The following is a 22,360-nucleotide window of genomic DNA, read 5'->3' on the forward strand; positions in this document are numbered from 1 at the left end:
CGCGGCATGTCAGACAAAAGCAGCAGTAACAGTAGCAGCAGCGTCAAAGTCGAAGAAAGAGGCAAAGAAAGCTTCGCTTTAAAAGGCGGATTACTGGTACTGTTTCGCGAGACTGCGACATCGACGAAACTGTGCGATGTCAGCAAAGCCCTTACAGACTGACGGTGACGACCAGGCTCTGCTGGGACCTAGAGATTATGCCAGGTCTTGACTGAATTCTGCTGAATGACGCTGCACGCACTTAGAGCTTAACCATATTAATAAGAAAGATGGGAGGGAGTACCTTTAAGCAATCACCGGAGAAAAGGCCCCAGGTTCGAGCCGTGCAGTCGTGGGAGCCTGTGACAACGATGTCCTCGGCGTCAGCATCCGAGAGTCCATCCGTCGGCACGAATATCACCGGGAAGACACTCTTCGTGTGGCCCTGGAACGAAACATATTACGGTCAGACGCTGCAGGCAATGTTAGAAACATTCAGCGTTGAATTCGCATTCCAATTTATTGCTGCTTCCTTATTGCGATACCAATTATATGGACACTCCAGGCGCATTTCTGCCGTCGGCGTCGCCGTGAGGTTCCGCATAAAGTCCAAGCGCGATAATATCGTCGCCGTGTGCTGTGTGTGCGAGTGGAAGCGTGCGAGGGTGAGCCTGCGATGGCGGCTCAATCTTGTGCCCACAAGCAAGGAAAGAGGGCAGGAAGCGCGCCGTCTTCCGTCACACGTAAGGATCCAGGGGGAGGTTAGGGACGGGGGAGGCGCGTTCGACTCCGCGCGGCCCCGGGCGCCTGCCCTGGCTGCTGTATCTTGAAAGCGATCTGCCACGGGGACAGAGTTCACCGCGTGCTGCGTTTTTGCGGCGTCGTTCGCGATAATGCGACACGCAGCATGCAGGTGAATTCCTTCGCTGCCGCTGTCGTGTTTCCTCACTCGAGCGTTTTGACAGTGAGTTTCCGCGGTCATCGAGTGAGATGTGTTCATGTTGGCTAGTGCACGCGTGGCCCCATGCTTGTTAATCTAATAAGTATGCCTATGTTTACAAGTTTGTACGGCTGAATAAAACTACTATCCTCACTTCGTATAGCTAGCTGTCCACCAATTTGCTGTCGCAATTGATGATTCGCCTTTCGGGCGAACCTGCGACTTTTCTTTTCCTGCGCGAAGCACTAACGACTTACAAAACCGAGTTTGAGTGTTCATAATGAAACGCTCAGTGCGCGTGAAGAGTAACAGAGATGCAGAGGTTAGATCAGTCATGAAGTACAGGGGAACTGAAGATTAGGTGTTCCAGCATGCATGGGCATAATTAGTAGCTTTTTATATGGAATTTGTAACGTTGCCGTCTAACGATAAACGTGCGGACTTTGAACTGTTCCCATGGACAACCTAAAAAAGAGGCGGAGATAACGTTGCCAGAGACAGATTCCGTCTACTGGAGATGAGATTTGCAAATTATGACGATGGTGGATAATCGGCACAGCTATAATTATTTGCTAAAGAAGACACAGAACTAATTATTTGCTATATAAGGGCACATGCTTTGACTTGCTTGGCCAAGTGAAGGGTAATCCTCGCATCGGGCGTTTTCAGCGCAGCACACATACTCAGCGTTCAACTCATACAGCTCTTTGTTGCCTCGGATGTCCGTCACCGAAGTGCGGTGGTCGTGCCGTTGCGGTAGTCGCCACTGTTGTCATGTAGCCGCCTTCGTTGTTGACGTCGTCGTTATACCGCAGGCGTCGTTGTCGAGCCGTTAATTGCCTCGCGCAGAAAATGGCCTAACGATGCCAGTGGTTTCTGAACCTTTGGATTTTATTTACAACCATAAAATTTATCAATTGTGTCCTGCTTCTTGAAAGCCCGTTGTAGGAAAGACAGTCTATAAGCTATGAGTCCACCCAGTCAAAGCTCGTGAAAAGTGGATTGTAAAACACTGCATTCGTAATGCGCTCCAGAGGTCTTGTCCGCACAGACGGGCCAACAGAGTACATGACCAAGTAGCACAGTTGGAGAGAGCAGACTACTCGAAGGAATTGGTGGTCTCGGTGTGTGAAACCCTTGCAAAAGGGGTAAGGCTAGGTGAGGGACGGGGAGGGATGAATAGATACCGGGACAACGCTAAGCCTGTAGCAGTTCCATATATGTACCGTCTGTTTCATCGCCTGAAGAAGGCAGCCGAGAAGTGCGGCACGCCTGTCGAGTTTTCAGTACCGGATAAACTTGGCAGAATATAGAAAATGCATCTTCTTTGTTTTCATAGAAAACAAAAAGGATGTAGTTATCCAATGCACATTTTGAAATTATTCTGTGAAGAAATGGAGAAACTCGAATCCTACCTCCGTACAAGCGTATAGTGATTCGTGCTGCATAGCTTTGGTTTATATGTAAATAGAAAAAAAAAGGGAAATAGGTCTAAGTATATTTACCGTGTATATGCGGTGTCAAGACAGTAAGCGTAATAAGTTGGCCAACTAGTTTTTGGTGAGATGCCTGTTTACTAGACTAAGAAGCTTAGACGCAGGTTAAATACACAAAGGAAAACCGCTAGACTTTCAACTACTTAATGTACAAGTGTGTGGAAGGAACGTCATTTTCAGTACATAAAACACGTGAAACAAAATCAACACAACAGACTATTATTTGCATGGGAACTAGGCAGGGTTTCGCAGAGATACGATATCTACCTGTCTGTTGGCGATATTGAGGCAACGCTTACACATATATCTGCGTCTTAGTGGACACTAAACGTCTCGGATTTCTCTCTTTCTGATTCATGTTCTTATTTTCGTAGTACACGAATAGCTGCTAGCACTGTAGTTCACTCGCATCTTCGGCAATGATCGGCTAGGTGTCCTCCACCCCCCCCCCCCCCCCCACCCGCCATTTGAGCCTTTACAGATGCGCAATGCTCCCTGAGCCAATCGTTGAGGCAGCGCTCCGTCTGTCCGATATAAGCCTTTTCTCAGGACAGCGGCATCTCATAAATAACACACCTGTTGCCTAAGTCAATAACTTCGTAGCATGCACCTTTTCGCCGACCAGGGGCGCTATAACGTAAAGCTATACCAAATATTTCTATTCCACTTCTGCAATCAGTCCTCCATGATTGGTAAAAAAATGTTCGGGCCACCCCCACTTTGCCCGTCTCTCCGTGACGTCGCGAAAACGCCCCGTCCAAAACGATGCGTGCACACTGATTATACATGATTAGACCAAATAAACGAAACAAAAATAATTATTTCTGATTTGGCGCCTTTTTCGCCGTAATATTCTGCCATTGAACAACCGTTTCCGGCCTGCGCCCACATCGCTTGTGTCGCAAAACCGCCAAAAGTTACAGCGTCAAAATGGCGTGTACGCTTTAAAAACGCATTAATATGCCTAACAAAACTGATTTTTTTTTTTCTGAATAGCCGGAGCAGTTTTCATTCCCCGTTATTTACTTTGGGGCACATTTTGGCAAGATTATCTGGCACTGAAAACTCGACGGGTGTGCGCCGCACTTCTCGGCTACCTTCTTGAGGCGATTGGACAGACGGTGCACATATGGAACTCCCTGCAAACTCGGCAAAGCTCTCGGCAGACGGTTATCGAAATGCTATAAAACCGTTCATCTTCTCCAACGCGTTTTGCAGCATAGCGGCCTTGTGCCTGCTCGGAAAATCAGAAAGACGCGGAAAGCACCAGCACGCGACCCGCGGATTTCACTGTCTGCGGGATCGGCCAACTTTTCCTCACGAGATCTCCGGGATCAGCAGACTTGATTTCTGCTGCGCCGGCCGCATTCCTATGGGCGCGAAACGCACAAACGCGCGCGTGTGCTTAGATTTAGGGGCGCGTTGAAGAAGCCCAGGTGCCGAAAACTGATCCGGAGCCGCTCCCTTCGGCGTGGCGCTTAATCCGATTGTGATATTGGTATTGTGATATTGGCATGTTAAACCCCAGAATTTAATTTTAGTCCAGTTTATTGTCGCACAATCTCCAGTAGCCACCAACCTATAACATGGCACCGTTTGTTGTTCAGATGTGGAGTATACGCATTCTGGAGCGGCACATGTCCGTTCTGGAGGATTAGCCAAGAATAGGCACTCACCTATTAATTAGCATATACCGAATGGCAAAATCACAGAATATAAGCAAGTCAATGAAGCCGCTGAATAAAATGTGCTATTCCATTAAGAGGTCGGCGTGCTTCAGAGATGCCTATGAGCCGACATTATGTGTTCAGGTTTTATGTAGGAATTTGTTTTTCTTTTGTTACGCAGAAGACCAGGTGAGCTTATTACTATATTTTGGTGATCTGCATTCAGGGCTTATCTAGCCCGTTTGCAGGTACTTGCACTGTGAGCACTTTTAACCTTCTTATACGTATCCACAAATATACCTGGTGAGAAAGCGACGACCCACACCAAACCATGGGTATGTTGGCAAAGAAAGCTCCAATTTAAAAATGTAGATGACACTCAGGTCATGCCCTGTTCGTCTGTCATATTTCCGGTACCATAGAAATCAAGAGTATTGCAGCGAATGGCTAGCACATAGAACTATCGAGGGATGCTTCGAACGGCCATCACACTCCCTTTCCGGGTTATGTACACGTCACGTCAGTCAAGTGCACTGATAGAATAATATAGGCGGACATCGTGACGTCAAATGTGATGACATGAGCCTGATTTTTCATTTCGCTGCAATTAGGACTCGGTAACGGGGGCCCTGAACTACGTTTTATCGAAGTGGAGAAATGCATTTGAAATTAAAATAGGCTATTTTAGAAATACCTTGCCGGGAAAAGTACTTCAATACGTTCAGCAGAAGCGGAGTTTGTGACAATCAAACACGGTCGCCATGGTGCTTCCACTCCTTCTTCAATGCCTTGCACTGCGAAGGCAACGGCGTAGTGGGGTGTGCCCACAACGCTCCGCCTTAAATGTCACCGTGGCGCGCAGTTCATATCTCATTTTGGATGTTAACGTAGTGTTACGAACTTGCACCGCTGCACCACGATTACGACTTTGTGGTCCCGTAGCGCTCGTCACCCGTTTCGTGACAGAGCGTTGGTAGCGAAGACTCCGAGCGTGGCGTCGATGAGAATAACAAAAGGGACTTTCTACATTATATACAGGTTATCATACAGGACATGAACGGGTCGGCACTGGGGCCGAGTGCTCACAACAAACGCGACTGTTCTCGCACGACGACGTCCGGCGAAAACGCGTGACACATCTCACCCCAGTCGGGAGCGACACTGTCTGCCGGTGGGTCGGCGGATCCTGTTTTTCAGGCAGCGCGTCGCTGCTTTTATAATCCCCGAGGAACCATTGTCACTCAAACGGCCCAATACAAAGTCAGCACACGACGGTCGTCCGAGGGGTCCAACCAGCGACCGCGCTGGCCACCCGGTTCAAAGTTCGCGCGCGCGGTGACCTCCAGGCAAAGGGAGGTGCGGCGCCGGGCTGTCTGGCACACGCTGACACGTCCAAACATGCGGCTCGCCGAGGCTTCTCCCGCAGGACCCCGCTGCCTGACGGCTCAGCATCTTGACTTGTGAAGGGAGAATTAGGGCGCTCGCAGGATAGATTCCGCATCTTGCAGATTCGGAATCCGGGCTTGTGGTAATGGCACAACAGCATCCCCGCCCTCAGATAAGGCGCCGGGAAGACGAGCTGCCTCCACGTGGCTCGGATGCCGGGCGCGCACGTTCGTCAGGCTCGTCCAAGTTCACGTCCAGTGTCGGGACGCCAGGTAACTTCACGTGCCCAGGTCCGACTCGCCAGGACAGGAGCTCTGCTCACCGCGTCGTCGCCAAGGCACCTTGACCAGCTCCGCTCGGGTCGTTCCTAAGACCTTGCTTCTCGCCACTGGTCCCGCTTGGTCGTTCTGCAGCTTGCAAAACCGACCGGCAAAAGGCAACACCCAACACGAACAAGTGCCCTCTGTCTCCCGTCAAACACCAGACAAGGCCATAATTCAAATCAACCTAACTAAATTGCTATCCCTCTTTTTGCTCCCGCTGCAACAAGAGGCAGGTGTACGATCTAGCACACAAGGCTCAAACAATCAGTTTTCAAATCAACAACACAACAAAATAGAAACAATTATTAATCAGCAATAATAATTACAAATAGAATGGTCCCCTTGAAATCACTTGGACCGAAAACATACTTCTGAGGAAGCAAATGAGGTCATTCATTTTTCCCGGTGATATTTTCGCGGAATCCGAAGCTGCTTATATTTGCGACCCTGCTTATCCGTGTAGCGGCGGTACAATAAGCCAGATTCCTTGCCAAATGAAACCCTCTTTTTTTTCACTCCCCGTTTGACGCTCTTCCTCAGATCCGCTAATGAACAGCCTTCCTGTTGCTCGCGAATCAGACTTTCTCTTTCAGCTGCAGCCTGCTCCTGCCGGCTGGCGGAAACCGGAGCGAGTGTGGAGCCCGCGTCGCCTAATTGCGGCGTCGAGTCTATATCGCGGCTAGCACTGCACGCGTCACTCCCACTCACTTCCAGGACCCGCTCGTCTAGGCCAGCCTCCGAGCTCTGCCTCTCCCGTGACTGCTCGCCACTCGAGTTACTGTGATCGGTCCGTGTGCCGCACCGCCTTTCGCTCACCGACGCTAAGTCAAGTTCCCTCGACAGCGGGCGCGCTTTGGATCGCGTGGGGGCCATGTACGCCACGTCGGCAAAGAATGATTTGCCCTGATCCCTCAGCAGCTGCTCCGAGCTATTTGAGAAGAGGTAGGAAAATTGCTCCGGGAGGGCGGCTGACACAGCGGCTTCGGTGTTAAGTTTCCCAAACTCTCCTTCAATGATAACCGTTGCGATCGGTAAACAGACACTCTCCTTCTCGGCCACTTGCCGTATCCTAACGCACTCTCCCGTAAAATCACTCGAGGAGACGAAAGACGGGTGAACAACGTCCATAGTTGCTGCAGAGTCCCGCAGTGCTCGGCACTTCTTGCCGTTTACCTTAATTTCCTGCACATAGGGCTCCAATAGACGTATGTTCTTGTGAGTTTCCTGTATCGTTGCAAAAGCAATTCTCTCTGGGCAGCTTGCAGCGATGTGCCCTTGCTTTTTGCAATTGTAGCAGGTTAACGGTTTCCGTTTTTCAAAAGAACGCGTCATTTCGTTTCGCTGTTTCGGACCATCGTCATCATTCTGAGATGCATTCTGTCCTTCCCTTACAGTTTCTTTGGTAAGGGATTCGTCGTCCCGAAACTCGCGACGCGTGATTTGCTTCCGTTCGTCGGGCTTCCCGGAAAACCAATCTCTCCTATCAGCTTTTTCTACGCGCACTGCCTTGCTGTGCAAGCTGCGGCGTGTGTAATACTCTTCCGCTAACTCTGCTGCCTTGTTTAGCTTAACATCCTTTAGCCTATCTTGCAGCCAGAGCCGGACATCCTCATCAATGCAACGGTAGAACTGCTCCAACGCGATGCATTCGACAATTTTGTCGCGGTCGTCGTAAACCTCTTCGCCCTTCAGCCATTCCACCAAGTCGGCTTTTAGACGAAACGCGAAGTCAACATTCGACTCCTTACCCTTTTTTGCATACCGGAACCTCTGCCGGAAAGCTTCGGGCGACAATTTGTACTTCCGCAGTAGCGCTTCCTTCACATCACTGTAGCTCTCAAACGCCTCTTTCGATAAGCAAGTTATTACGTCTGATGCCTCCCCAGGAAGCAAGGCTAACAGATTCTGTGCCCAAAGGGATCGCTCAATGCTATTCCGTTCACACACGTGCTCAAATTTCACGAGGTATTTGGCCATATCCTCTCCGACGACAAAGGGTGGAAGTTGATCGCGTATTCTTGGAACATTAGAAGTGAGACTAGGCGCTGGCGAGTTATTTCGGATCTCTAACTCTTTCATTTTAAGCTCGTGCTCACGAATCTCTCTCCTTTCCTCCTTTTCCTCCTCGCGACGTTGCTGTTCTCTCCTTTCCTCCTTTTCCTCCTCGCGACGTTGCTGTTCTCTCCTTTCCTCCTTTTCCTCTTCGTGACGTTCCTGTTCTCTCCTTTCCCGCTCGCAACGTTCCTTCTCCTCCCTTTCCCGACGTTCATTGATACCCGCCAAGGCCTCTGCGGCTTCCTCAGCCGTTACGTCCCCAGTCCTCATGACCTCAAGGATCGCATTCTTTCTTTTGGTTGAGCCCAACTCAATGCCCAACTCCTCACAAATTTCGAGAAGTTCCTTCACCTTGTACTTCTCCATCGTTCACACTGTCCTCCTGCTGTTTACCCTTTTTGAATATACCTGCCGTACGCTACTATAACACTTCTAGTAAGACATATGAAAGTATTTCACACACTGCCCTGTTTACCCCCTCAGCATCCCCTGGTTTTCAAAACACTCTTACTAGGCTTGAAACACACAAGGTTATCACAATGCCACACCAAATCCTTCCCTAAGCTACTATAACCTCTGTCAGAGAAAGTCTGGTGCTTGAGGTAAACTTCAGGCACTCACCGCGCCGAGGTAGCTGATGCCGGTCAATCCCGTAGCTGCCATCCAGTGTTACGACATCCAACCGGTGCCAGCAGTGTTACGAACTTGCACCGCTGCACCACGATTACGACTTTGTGGTCCCGTAGCGCTCGTCACCCGTTTCGTGACAGAGCGTTGGTAGCGAAGACTCCGAGCCTGGCGTCGATGAGAATAACAAAAGGGACTTTATACATTATATACAGGTTATCATACAGGACATGAACGGGTCGGCACTGGGGCCGAGTGCTCACAACAAACGCGACTGTTCTCGCACGACGACGTCCGGCGAAAACGCGTGACACATCTCACCCCAGTCGGGAGCGACACTGTCTCCCGGTGGGTCGGCGGATCCTGTTTTTCAGGCAGCGCGTCGCTGCTTTTATAATCCCCGAGGAACCATTGTCACTCAAACGGCCCAATACAAAGTCAGCACACGACGGTCGTCCGAGGGGTCCAACCAGCGACCGCGCTGGCCACCCGGTTCAAAGTTCGCGCGCGCGGTGACCTCCAGGCAAAGGGAGGTGCGGCGCCGGGCTGTCTGGCACACGCTGACACGTCCAAACATGCGGCTCGCCGAGGCTTCTCCCGCAGGACCCCGCTGCCTGACGGCTCAGCATCTTGACTTGTGAAGGGAGAATTAGGGCGCTCGCAGGATAGATTCCGCATCTTGCAGATTCGGAATCCGGGCTTGTGGTAATGGCACAACAGTAGACGCCACGACTTCCGATTTTGGTGGCTACGCGCTAAACGTAAGCCAAACGCCGCTGTTCTCAGCGAGCCGCAGTGCGCTTAACCAGTGGACTCATGGCAGCACCCCGCGGAAGTCGCGGTATCTCCGCTACGTAGCAGACCACGGCTACCGATAGCGGCCGCGTATGGGAATCCGCTTTATTACGTTATAAAGCCTCCAGAAACGAACGAGGAGCAGGTTTTGGTTAAAAAGAGAGCGTTTGAGAAAAAGGTGACTTCGCGCTCCGCTTGCGAGCTCCATGCACCACGTATCATAGCAAAACTTGGCTGAGATATTCACAGCAGCGTATTCAGCCTGCGGAATAGGTTATTTCACCAAGCCCGAGGGGTGAGGGCCCCTCTAAAAAGAAAAAAAGAAGTGATAGGTCAAGGATGTGGTCCGTGTAATGCTCGGTTAGGGCATTTTCATACGCACAGGTCACCATGAACATGGGTCACGTGCAGAATATGCCTGATAGTCCATGCGTGCGATTAAAAAAAAAAAAGGAAACCTTGGTGGCAGGAGGAATGACCTGCTTCCGCTTTACGATTACTTTTTTCACCACCTGATACAAAATTATGGGAAATAATTCAAACAGCTTAATCAACAAGTACAGTACTAGTAATTTTCCCGCGGCATTCCCATCTGTCGTTACACTGAATTCCTCTGGTGTTAATGCGCGCTGAAAATAGAAAAAGAAACCTAATGATGACGAGTTGTCTAATCTATTTTGGGAAGTAAAATTGCTTTTTGAAGCAGCTTACACCTCGCCTCCAACGATCCGGCAGAGCTTGGATCGATGAAGAGGAGCCCAACATAAAAGTTGGTATAGAAATAGTGAAGAAAGATCAAACACGGAAAAAAGTCAGCCATTCAGGCTTTTCACGGAAGCTAGGAAACTTTAAAAAGAAAACCAACCTGTGTGTGGTAATTTTGTCGCGTTAGATTGCATGAATATGTGCTGTATGGCCTAATTTCATAAGCTGCTTTAACTATGCACTCGACGTGTTAAGCACACTAGGGGAAAACCCAATTTCCGTTATAATTCAAACTAGATAATGGGTTCACAGGTAGATGGACACTTGAGTTGACCAACGCTATGCAAACAAAGCAAGTGTCTCTGCCAAGAGTGCCTCTTGGCAGAGGCGCCTCTGCCCCTGATAACAAAGAGCGCCTCTGCCCCTGACAACAAACAGCCGCTGTTGTAGTATATCCTGATATCCCATATCATGGTCCACAGGAGCAATTCAAGAAGCCGCTGATGGCTTAGAAGTTATGGCTCATATCCTCTCCATGATATACGTGGCACAGAACTGTACGTAGGCTTGCGGTGACATGCTTATAGCTTGTTTTGGCTTGCCTTTTTCTTTCATGCTTTCTTTTTTACGCAGTGCTATAGCCAGGAATCGTTGTTATAGCGGGCTATGAGTGGCGTATCCTCGCATTGTGTGAATGTAGTAAACAACACCTGACTCGGACACTCCGTGCTTGAACTGCCAAGAAAAAAAAACTGTCGAATAACACGTCTTGCGTTGCCATATTGTCTTCTGTTCTGAGTGCGCTCTAGCGAGCAGGAAAAAAAGTGGCAGCGTGTTCTTCGCCTGTTCACAGCGGTCCAGAGAGCGCGCGTGTCAACATTCCAAGGTAAACAGTGGAATCTTGTGCTGCGAATTCTCCCTGTTTCGGCGACCACATGTTATTATTGCTGCTGGATATATTTACTGATACGATGCCAGTTGGTAGGTGGTCGCCTTGTTGACTACCGAATCTGCAGTGTCCCCAGGCGCTTGCTATAGAGAGAGCATTGAGCAAGTGTCGTTGTTCCTTACTCGAAAGACGGTGATGCGGTCGTCGACTCTGTGAGTTCGCGACCTGGAGTCAGCCCCCTCCGAGAATCCCGAGGAGGTGGAGGTGTCGTCCCCTTCGGAGTCCTTCTTTACGGTGCTTGCCTGGCTGTCTGACCGCTTCTTGGTGGCGCTACTGTGTTGACTGCTGCGGCCGCTGCTTGCCACTTGACGCAGCAGCCGCTGCTCTTCCATTTCCTGTAGAGAAGAAAAAATGAAAATCGGCAGACTTCCTCAATTCCTCCGGCTTTGAACTGCCACAACAGTGTGCTGTCACAACGGATACCGCCATCTTCTGAAGAACAACTGCATCTTTGCGACGCACACAAGAGAGAGAGAGAGAGAGAGAGAGAGAGAGAGAGAGAGAGAGAGAGAAAGGCAAAGGAAAGACAGGGAGGTTATCGAGAGATTACCTCCGCTTGGCTACCCTGTACTGGGGGAGGGGCAAGGGGATGCACACAATATTGCCGCTATAGTATATTACCTGCAGTAGACTTAGAAGTATACGCACAGACCCCACAATTATCAAAGTGAAATTCACCAAACACGGAAGTCACTATAGATAAAGCGTCCGGCTCCAAAGTGCCCATTATATCGCATGGGTGTGAGTTCGATTCAGTGGCGGTGGCGGGGCTCTCAACCGAATACTGAGTGTGAAGGGGAGGCTGAAGAGGTGGTTGCGGAACCGTCTATTGACAAATACGGTACCACAGGGTTCCAGAAGGACTTTTTGATGTCCAGTGGCCATTTTCTAGAGTTTTTAAGCTTTTATCTCGTATCAACTTTCATCAGCTGGGACGACGCCAGTCTCTATGAATTGCATTAAACATTCACCTACTAACTAAACAGGCATTCACTTACCAACTAAACAATCATGCACACAGAGGCAAACGAAACTTGTTCGATGACCGCGAGCACTCGCTGTCACAAGGCTGGCGTGACGAGGAGTGCCGGCCGCGTGGAGCGCCCGTGCTAGTCCCAAAAGTGAATGCTTCGTGCTACCGATTGCTTTAGCGTTTGAACTGTGCCGCATCTCCAAGACTTAGATTACATGATCTCCAACACTAGGCTGGTGCGAAGACAGTGCCCAAGAAACTGCCAGCCATCTCGGTTCGCCCTTAGCGCCCTCCGCAGATGCCCTGCAGCATACGGCGGGCGGACAACGCATGCGCTCAGACGCGCGAACAGCTACGGCAGGGCTAGAGGAGGAGACGCACGCCCTCCTCTCCTAGCGATTGCGCAATCTCTTCAACATTGGGCTTGCTAAAAGACGGTGTGCAGCAAGCCACCACCCTTTTCGGCTCACTCTCGCATGCCTGCCCTCGTACCCGAAACACGCGGCTAGCAGGCTGCTGAATCTCATCGCACTTGGATTTTACTGGGGACATCACGGTGAAGCCGATGGCGACAAATCGTCTACCCTCTTTCTGTCTTACCCCTAAAAGACACAAACATACGTTGGGCAGCACCACGCCAGCCTTGTAGATTGCGCACAGCCGAGACGATGTCCAAACTTGCGCTTCAAGTGTGAAATTTTTTATATAGTATATGGTAAATTAGCTTATTTATTTAATAATATCTAGAAATAAACTTCTCCGTCGAAAGAGCAAGGTATGACAAGAAATAGCATGGCACGAAAAAGAAATCACAAGGAGCCAAAGGAATTAAGCTTCAGAGAGCCCCCGCGTGACCCTTCGCGGGGAGCAGGGAAGGCGCACCTGTTCGTCCAGGTCGGCGTTGAAGCGCCACGCGCGTGCCGTCTTGTCGTGTGACGTGCTGAGCACCAGGTCGCCCGTGCACAGCACCCGGTTGACGCGGGCGCCGTGGCCAACGAAGACGTGCACGCACTTGGCGTCCACGATGGACCACTTCCGCAGCGTGCCATCGGCGGAACCGGTGAGCACAAAGTTGCCGTGCACCGTGCAGTGTGTGACGTAGCCCTCGTGGCCGCTCAGCGTGCCGAGCAGTTCGACGGGCGTCGACTGGCTGCTCCACATGAGCACGCGGCCGTCCTCGCTGCCGGACACGAGCAACGAGTGGTCCTCGCTCAGCGACAGGCAATTGATTCCGCCCCGGTGCTGCTCCAGCCGCTCGCTCAGGTACGGCCAGTGCACGCCTGCCGAGTCCGCGCTGTCAGCCGTCCTGGAGGCCCCGCGCTTGCGGACGCTGCAAGCGCTGCCCATGAGCCGAAGCCGCCAGGGCCACCGAGCTCGTTGCTGCCGATGGCGCCCTGGAAGGCACACGTATGCATACAGCGAGTCAACCTTTGGCATCTGCGGTGCCGATTTACCCTGCGATGTCCAAAAATTGTTTCACATTAAGGAAAGCTTGAGCCACTTGTCTACCTTTCTTTCTGGGCGTGGAAAGTAAATGTTCGCTTATACAAAAAGTAAATGAAATGTTGCTTGGGTTAAAAATCTCTATTAGTATCACAATTCATTGACTATTGTTATTTCCATAAACTAAGGCTCGCTCCGGCGTATCAAAAACGATAGTATATACTAAGCGTCGAATTCACCGCGCTTAAATCTGAATTTTTAGGTATCAAACTCAATGTATAGCATATACGTTATAATAGGTAGGTTGGACACTAGAGTTAATGCTACCGTATTGTGAAACAGATCTTATTGTGATCAACAGTGGCTGAACAAGAGAATCGTCAGTCTGGAACCTTCAGGCTTATAATTACGATGTTGTTAGGCCGCTGTTGATCATTTCATGTCTTTATCTTCTTGTGAGTCCTTTGTTTTTTAGATGCTAATGTGAGAATTAAAAATAGATGCATCGTGGAAAAATATTAAGCGCTAACTGCACAAGAGAGTAGGCGCTAGATTGATTGCTTGATTGATTGATTGATTGATCGATCGATTGAGCATTCCTTATTTTCTTGGCTGTTCAAGGCAAAGCGAGTGCTAAACATGTTTATTATGCCTGACAGTGTTACAGACAATGGTTATCACATAATGTTAATCACAATGCTATTTTGCTAAGAGGAATATTCAAAAAATGAAGAAAAAAATTCTCCCCATCCCCCAAAAGAAAAGAGGCTTCTCTTTGACAGCAAACTACCATAACCCCTCTAAGCAATGACAACGCATTGAGAGAAACTGAGTACAGATGACCCTACGACAGGAGGAGGAGGAGAAGGAAGAAACAAGAAGGGGAGGTAGCCAGTAGCACATCGCGATGGTGAAGCGGTCAGATGTCTGCGATTAGCTGTTCGGTAGGTCCGTGATGGAACCGTGACAGTGTATACGGGAGGGCTGCCTTCAAATTACAAAAGATGGACCAATCATGACTAGGATGACTCCTGAGCAACGATCTCCAGAGCAGCATGTATAGACACGAGCTCTGCAGCCGTCGATGACGTAATATTAGTTGTTTTGAATTAGATAATGATATACACCAGCTGAGCTTTTAGAGGAACCAGAACCGACCCCGTAAACGTGAAGGCGTTGACTATGCCTTTCATGCAGAACTACAAGTACCGTTTAATTTCTTAGCACAAGAGCTGACATCTGCGCTTTTTCCTTCTTTTTTTGTGCCGGAAATGTCGAGAAGGGCTTAGAGTGAGTGCAGCCACCACAGTGGTAAATAACCTAATTGTTCTGGACATAGGAAGAACTCGACGAACATCCAGGTTTAGGAATTAAGAGCGAGTTTGATCATCCCTTACTTTGTCAAGATAATGCATGGAATATAAGCTTAAATTTATTTCGGCTATAAGTAAAAGTAAAGGCGACACGGAAAGACCACCGCGTCTCGCGCGATGTGTTGAGTATATTCCGAATCGCTACTGGCACGTTCAATGGATCTTGCCAATAGTTGCTAGCCTTGGCAGCCCCTTGTTTTTCCAAAACTATCTGCCGTTAATATAGCGTAATGCAATGTCATTCGTTGCTTCAACCAGGTACAAAGCAGCTCGTCAGCGTAGCAATTAAAATAATCTTGAACCTCAGAGGTCACTGACGAGTGCTTCCGAAATGAAATAAAATTTACGCAATGATTTTTTTTTGCTTTCAGCGGAATGTTAGTACGTGCACAATTAATCTAATAATATCCGCACGAGTACTCCTTTTTTTCAATGGCGAAGAACCGGTCATTGGCTAAGTACACTTAGAAACGAAGATCTTTATGAGCTCGGCTCTCAGTTCGTAAGAACTGTATGTCAGTGGCCAGCTCACTCGTGAAACACAGTTCCATATCACGATTAGCCGGAGCCTCCGAATTGCTCAATCGAATCGTGCACAGGCTACTTTTTGAAGATTGCTCAGGATTTTTCTATAGGACCTACCCCTCTCTTTTTTCCCGTATACATCTCGAAGAACGATACGTGCTTACTAATATTAGCACAAAGATTTCGAAAGACTGCTGCAGTCATTCCCGTAGATATACTTAGCGTGTTCTCGACCTGTTTGCCTCCAACTAGATTTCGGTACGAGGTCTTGTGCAGCATAAAATATTTAAGAGAAGCACAAATGAGACCCTGCAACGCGCTAACGACGCGAAGATCAAAGTGACGAACATCAAAGGAATGCGTGAAGAGTAGTATCAGTAAAAAATTGAGAATCAGGAACTTGCTTCGAGTAAAGAACACGGGGCGCATCCCGTGTTGATGTCATACTTGCGCTCGTCCGCGCTCTTATCGGCCATTTAAAAGCAAAGCGCTGAGTTCAAGACTCTCGTAACGTTATGGCGACAATTAAACGCGTGTTTTTTGGTGCCGGAAAGGCAAAACGTATAGTCAAACAAAATTTGGTATAAAAGACTGGGACACTTTACTGTCTCAACTCGTAAGTCACATGAAATCTAATGGAAATTCAACGTACGTCTTACGTTTTTCCATTAGAGGCTTTGAGCAAGGACAAGCCAACACGCTGAATACGACCACCAGCATGACGTATGGTAGTCAAAAAATACAATTCATTTACAAGCTAATTAGCGTAACTTTCAGTGTGGGCCCGCATTCACAAAAAAACTACGTGTACGCCAGGATAGTTAGTAAGACTAGATGCCAGCCAGTCATTATGATGGTCATATTACTAGTGAAGGTGATCGGCCCGTGAAAAATAACACTTCCGAAAAAAAAAGTTTGTTCCATGGTCCCCTGTGCCCTAGAAGTTGTAGGTGGAATATTGCAAACTATAAGAGATTTAATTAATTATGTTGTGAAAACCCTAAGCAACAATAATTTGGCTGAGAGTCTCTGAGGTCGTGCTTGAATTCTGGGGAATCATTAGGCCCGGTCACGCCAGGCCCCAGACGACGCTGATTTTGGTTTTCAACAGCGGACTGCGTAGGGTCGGTGCCCCTGTCACACTGCGCAGCCAGCAATAGTCTGCAGATGGTCCGCCGACTGCGGCGTCGACAGCACGTCGGCATGAGGGGACTCCTTTGCAGATAGTGGGACAATTGTCACACTGCAAGGACACGATGGCCCCGAGCCAACGCCGCTGCAGTGGAATTTTTGCGGCGTATTTTTTACACGTGCTGCTCGCTTTTTTTTATATCGATGTCGCTCTCTCAAAAATACATTTCGCGTATTCACGGAAAGAAACATTAGGGTGCAACATTCCACGACGTAAAACCAGTTTACCCGAGCGGCGTATTTGTTTACACCGGCATGCACCTACGGCCACCATGCCAATCGTTCGCTTCAAATACGGCTTAAAGCACGCTGTGCTGACATGAAATAACGACAACATGTTGCGAAACATGCACGTTTATGCACATGAGCAGCGTGGCATTCCACTCAGACGAACCGATATGCATGTGTGGCCGGGCCCCTTCGAAAATGGTGACTAGCTGGGAGACCGTATATGTACATAGCATACATACGCAGGTCTATTACTGCTCAGTTTCATAACTGGTTCCCACTCGCTTTCCGTGGTCTTCAGCAGGCGTATACAGTTTGCCTGTTCGATAATGTATTGTTAAAGGGAACCACTGCGCGCATAGATTTCACACGAAAATGTCCGTGCCTGCATGTAGTAGTGCACATGACAACTGAGTGAGGCGTTTGTTTCCGCTGCAAAAAGTAGGGGCTGCCCCTTGTTGCCTATTTGTCATAAAAGGCGAATAAATGTGTCAGCACAATAATGCATGCAGAGCCGCCACTTTTCATGCAAGCGACGGCGATTGCGACCGGCAGCCTTCGATGGAGAACGATACCGTCACATGTTGGCAGTGCGCCGTGTCGCCGCTTCTCGCTCGTGTGCACACCACAAGAAGTGAAGAGTGGTTAATTTCAAATTGCTATGACACTCTATAAAAAACCGATTTCTTCGTTCTAATTGCTTATCCTTTAGTTGAGGTCTGCCGGTAGTGGGGGCACAAACTCGTCGGCTGTTCTAAAGCTAACATCCATGCACTGAACGGGATCGACACCGGCTCAAACTCGATGAGGACGGCTGGAAAGGGCTGACAACGGTGAATTTTAACTTCGGATGCACGTTTCGACTGACTTTTGGAACGAATAAACACACACACACACACACACACACACACACACACACACACACACACACACACACACACACACACACACACACACACACACACACACACACGCACGCACGCACGCACGCACGCACGCACGCACGCACACACACACACACACACACACACACACATATATATATATATATATATATATATATATATATATATTCGATACAGGAGTCTCTAGGCACTCTGCAAGACGGGACGTGTATGGTATGAAGTGCATGCCGCACAACTTGGTGGTCTACTTTCACTAATACAGCAGTGAAGACATTCATGCGACGCTTCAAAAAAGAGCTAGAAATAGGAGAAAATGGAGCTACGCAAAAGGTATTATACCAGGTTTGCTACCCTACGATGGTGGAAAGGAAAAAGCGAGACCTAACGAGAAAGTTGTGAGAGGCGCACAACAACAATGCGAACAGCCACGGGCCCCCACGACCGGGCTAAAGGCGGAGACGCGCTCTATTCTCCCCTGGCGTAGGCTCGATCACCTGACCCCCAGCACTGGAGGCACGGAGAGACGGCGCGAATGAAGCCGCCATCCTTCTCGGCTCGGCCTCGCATACTTGCCCTTGCACTCGCATGCGGTGGAACGTCACGACGACCGCGAAAATTCACCAGGAGTGTCCATATCACTCTAAAACACAAAACAAAACAAAATTGGTTGTGAGTAGACCACATGTCCCACTTATAGGTTTTCGTTTGTCTTATGTATGTGTTCCATCGCGCTGCCCAGCTGTAGCTAAGAGTCCGCCTCTAACTTGCCAGCTTTTCAACATTCTGAATGCTGTTTGTAAGCCGAGGCTCAACACGTTTAGCTTGGCTTTGCTGCGTTTTCACGTGTTTGAGATGACCAGGGAACGTATTCGCAAAAGCTCTTACGCTAGAATTATCCGTAACGGCATTCTTGTGAATTCTGGTAGTATTAGCGAAGAGCATTTACGAACGAAAAGCTTGGTGAATTCAGCCCCAGATGCTAGCTTTGCAACGCTTCAGTGCTTGTACCACAGTATACCACAGCGCAGCAGCGCGGCATCACACAAGACAACGCAGAACAGCGCATAAAAGCTACTCAGAAAACCCAAGTTTTTTTTCTAAGCAGACCGCCAGCATATGCATATGTTAAAAAAAAACTAAGAAAAAAAATGCTAGCTGAATTCTTCCTTCCAACAGGCCATACTACCTGGCAGCTGGCACAAGGGATCAAAAATGAGAAATGCTCGTGGTGGACGGAGATATTGAAACACCCCAGAATAGGCTTAATTGTGCCATTGATGGCTTTGATCATCAAGTGGCAAAACAATTTACTTCACGTACGAGAGTGTTGCGGCATGCTGGCACGTTTTCTATGGCTGCGAAAGGACGCTTAACGAGGGATAAATTGCGTTAAGGAAAATACCTGTGTGCGTGAAGTAATGCCGCATGAAAAGAGAGCAAACGGCTTTGTCACAAACACACGGTGGAGGCTCCGGTTAAGTAACTATATCCTAGGAACCCTCCATTAACGAACGCATTAATTCTTTATATTTACAGCCCGTTGCAGCAACTTTGTCAGGGCAAGGACCGTAATAGCGAAAAGGGGCCGTCCGGTGCTCTTACGGTGGTCTCCATCTAGGAAATCCTTTCTGTACACTTTCATAAATCTTTCTGGCCTAATAGTTTCTTCTAGGGAATTAATATGGCAGCTTAACTTATTTGGGATTGCTGTAAGAGGACTGCAGTGAAAATTTCATTTACAGACGTTAATGAAACATTTTGTGTGCCATCCAGAGCTGCCGGAAATTCTGTAACAGGCTTTGATGTAGACACTTTTTATTAACACATGTTTTTGTACATTTAAAAGCCAGATTCCTTTGTTTATTATTATTCTTTTGCCCCACTGCCAGCCATAAGCTCGTTATGTGAATGCAGGAGCTTAAAGAGGAATTCACATCAACACGGGGTAGCTCCATAAGCGTGGATAGTAACAATATATAACGTTAATAAGACATCAGACGAAAATAGTAGTATTCCAAACCTGCTTCTTTTTAAAGCTGAGAGGGAGCGTTGAACAGCAAAAGGGCTCTATTAGAGCTGCGGCAAGCGTATTTAACACGTCTGGTATTTCTGATATAAAGTATTTTTCACGGCGATGTAGTACTATAAAGGAACAATCCTATACTGTTGTCAAGAATGTTAGAAATATTTAAAATAGCACGTGACTGCCGGCTAACGCGCCGCGCTTTTATTGCTCTAAAATGTAAGTTGAACGAAATAGCAAATGATGCTCCGCACACTGAGATCGATTGAATAGGCTGTCGGTAACTGCGATGGACTGCGATGGACCGGAGGCAGCATGGATTTTATCTCCGTCTTTGATCGCACTGTCAGCCTCGCTCCCATCATCGCCTTTCTTTATTGGTCCGAAAAGAACAGAATAAAATGCGTGCGCTGCGTCAAATGCTGCCTCCGGTCCCATATCTCATTCGCAAATGGCAGCCCCTTTTTCGTTGAAAAACAGTTTTCCTAAAACGGTACGCCCCTGTGGTCACTTAACGTCCATGGCAGTCACCGACAGCCTATGCAATCGATCTCTGTACGTGGAGGAACCTTTGATAATTTTTTAAACTTACATTTGAGGACACTAAAAGCGCGGCGCGTTAGCCAGTACTCACGCGGTAATTTTAAATCTTCACGCACTTTAAAGAAAGGCTCGAAAAAAATAAACAGGCCAGTTAATACAGATGAAATAATCCGGTGTCTGTGAACAAGCGCTACAACTTTTGTATTGAAAATCTTTCGGTAGAGTTAATGTTTAAAACGTTAATTTAACAATCTTTGTTAATTACCTAGCTTGGCAAATTAAAGAAAATATGCTCCATATGGATCAGAACAATATTGCGGCAATTGCACACCTATGTTTCTTTTTTTAATACATGGCCCAAGTTAGCTGAAATACTCTTTATATTATGGGGTTTTACGTGCCAAAACCGCAGTAATGATTATGACGCACGCCATAGCGGGGGACACCGGATTAATTTCGACTACCTGGGTTCTTTAACGTGCACCTAAATCGAAGTACGCGGGCCTTCTTGCATTTCGCCCCCATCGCGGTATTTCTTTTCCGTGAGGACGTGCCGCGAAAAATCCCGACCAACTAGAGACTTACAGCTGCGCTGTAAGAAAAGAGGAACGGTCCGAATCGGCCCAATAAAATCGTTTGCATTGGTGTAAATCATGCGAAAATTGGATTAAATGTTACTTTGTGAGTACAAATATTCAGGCGACATATTATTTCGTCCAGTTTTACCAGCATTTTTGATGCTAATGGTGCGCTCCATCGGCATCATTTGTAGCTCAGACAGGCAACCTCTACAAGCGTCAACTGTCGCGGGCCACAAGGTCTGACGTTTTACGGGTCAAAACCTACAGGAACGACACTCATGGTAGCTCACAGACTAAGGGAAGGCTCCTCACGTCGAAGACTCACGAAGCAAGACTAAATAAAAAATGGAAACGGTGCGGACCGGAGATCGCAACAACCGCGAGAGAAGAGCAGCAAAGTGCGACTAAGTGACGAAGATGGTCCCGTCATTTTAATGCTATTAGCCTTAAAACGGGAACTTCATCCATTTCATGGTGTTGTTGTTTGTATATCTGTTTGTTTGTCTGCCCGTATGAAACCTCTTTCACACTTACTTTGGTCTATGGTCAAATGGGTAGAACGCCGGGCTGCTGAGCTGAGGGAACCGGGCTCAAAATCAGCCATCAGACCAAATTGGGTCACTGGGCGTGTCACACTGGGTATGTGTCGCACTTCAGTGAACCTCTTTGTCGCCAATTTGTGTTACTGGTTATGTGCTACTGGGTATGTGCGACTCTTCAATGACAACCACTCCGAGGTTGCTCCGGCTGTGGAGCAAGGTATGTTGTTGTAGCATCATGGCGGGCGATCACAAAGAGCTGGTAATATGGCAGTGGAACTGCGCTAGTTTTCATAGGCGCAAGGCTCCGCTACGGCAATTTTTGGCGAATGAGGTGGAAAAATCGCAGATTTTGTTATTACAAGAGACACTATGTAACGACCCTACCCTCTCTGGCTTCAACACTGTGCCGTTCAGGAACGAGAGAGGCAGAGGACTAGCTACGATGATAAAAAAAAATCTAGCCTTTATTGAACATACAATCCAATTTGGACGGGGTAAGATGGAGGCCCTTTTCGTGGAGGTTATATCGCACGGGCGTCTAAAGCAGAGCGTCTTTGTGCTTAGTGTCTATAGCCCGCCATCGGACCAGAGACAGACGTTTAACTCCCTGCTTAGGAAGGCGACGTCGATAGCCAAACACTCTCCTCTGATAGTTGCCAGGGACTTTAACGCCCCTCATAATGCATGGGGCTACGTCAGACGGACTGTAAAAGGAGAGAACCTGGCGAGGATCCTGGATGATCTTGCGTTTTCGGTAATCACGGACCCAGGGTTCCCAACTAGGCTGGGCACGTCAGTTGCGCGAGACACAACGCCTGATTTGGCCTGCGTAAGGAACGTAGGTAACGTAGCGTGGGCTAATAAGCAGGAGAACCTGGGCAGTGACCACTTCATAGTAGCGGTAACATTAGGGGGGACGCCCGACGGGCCAGGGTATTTCGAGTCACGGACTGGGAGGAGTTCAGGAAACTTAGGAAGGAGCGAACGAGCACATTTTCCTCGTTTGACGAGGCTATCGAATCGCTAACGGAGGACGTCGAGAGGGCTACTAAGGTAGTACAAACAGGAGCGGAGGTCCTAAGAATGGATCCGCACCTAGCGCATCTGTTGG

At 48.5% G+C, this 22,360-nt stretch overlaps 1 protein-coding gene across 2 annotated transcripts in view; it reads right to left on the reverse strand.

The window, feature by feature from the left end:
- The window catches only part of LOC135901692 (WD repeat-containing protein 86-like), a 112,471-nt gene that overhangs the window by 57,642 nt on the left and 32,469 nt on the right, over window positions 1-22,360 (reverse strand). For both annotated transcript variants that reach the window (XM_065431542.2, XM_070531178.1), the window contains 3 exons: window positions 12,778-13,289; window positions 11,045-11,257; window positions 284-424 (listed from right to left, as the gene is read on the reverse strand). In XM_065431542.2, coding sequence (XP_065287614.1) covers window positions 284-424; window positions 11,045-11,257; window positions 12,778-13,242 — 819 coding nt within the window. In that variant the 5' untranslated portion in view covers window positions 13,243-13,289. The remainder of the gene's footprint in view (window positions 1-283; window positions 425-11,044; window positions 11,258-12,777; window positions 13,290-22,360) is intronic.

The sequence above is a fragment of the Dermacentor albipictus genome, chromosome 1 (assembly GCF_038994185.2).
Source record: "Dermacentor albipictus isolate Rhodes 1998 colony chromosome 1, USDA_Dalb.pri_finalv2, whole genome shotgun sequence".
In the NCBI taxonomy this organism is placed as follows: Eukaryota; Metazoa; Arthropoda; class Arachnida; order Ixodida; family Ixodidae; genus Dermacentor; species Dermacentor albipictus.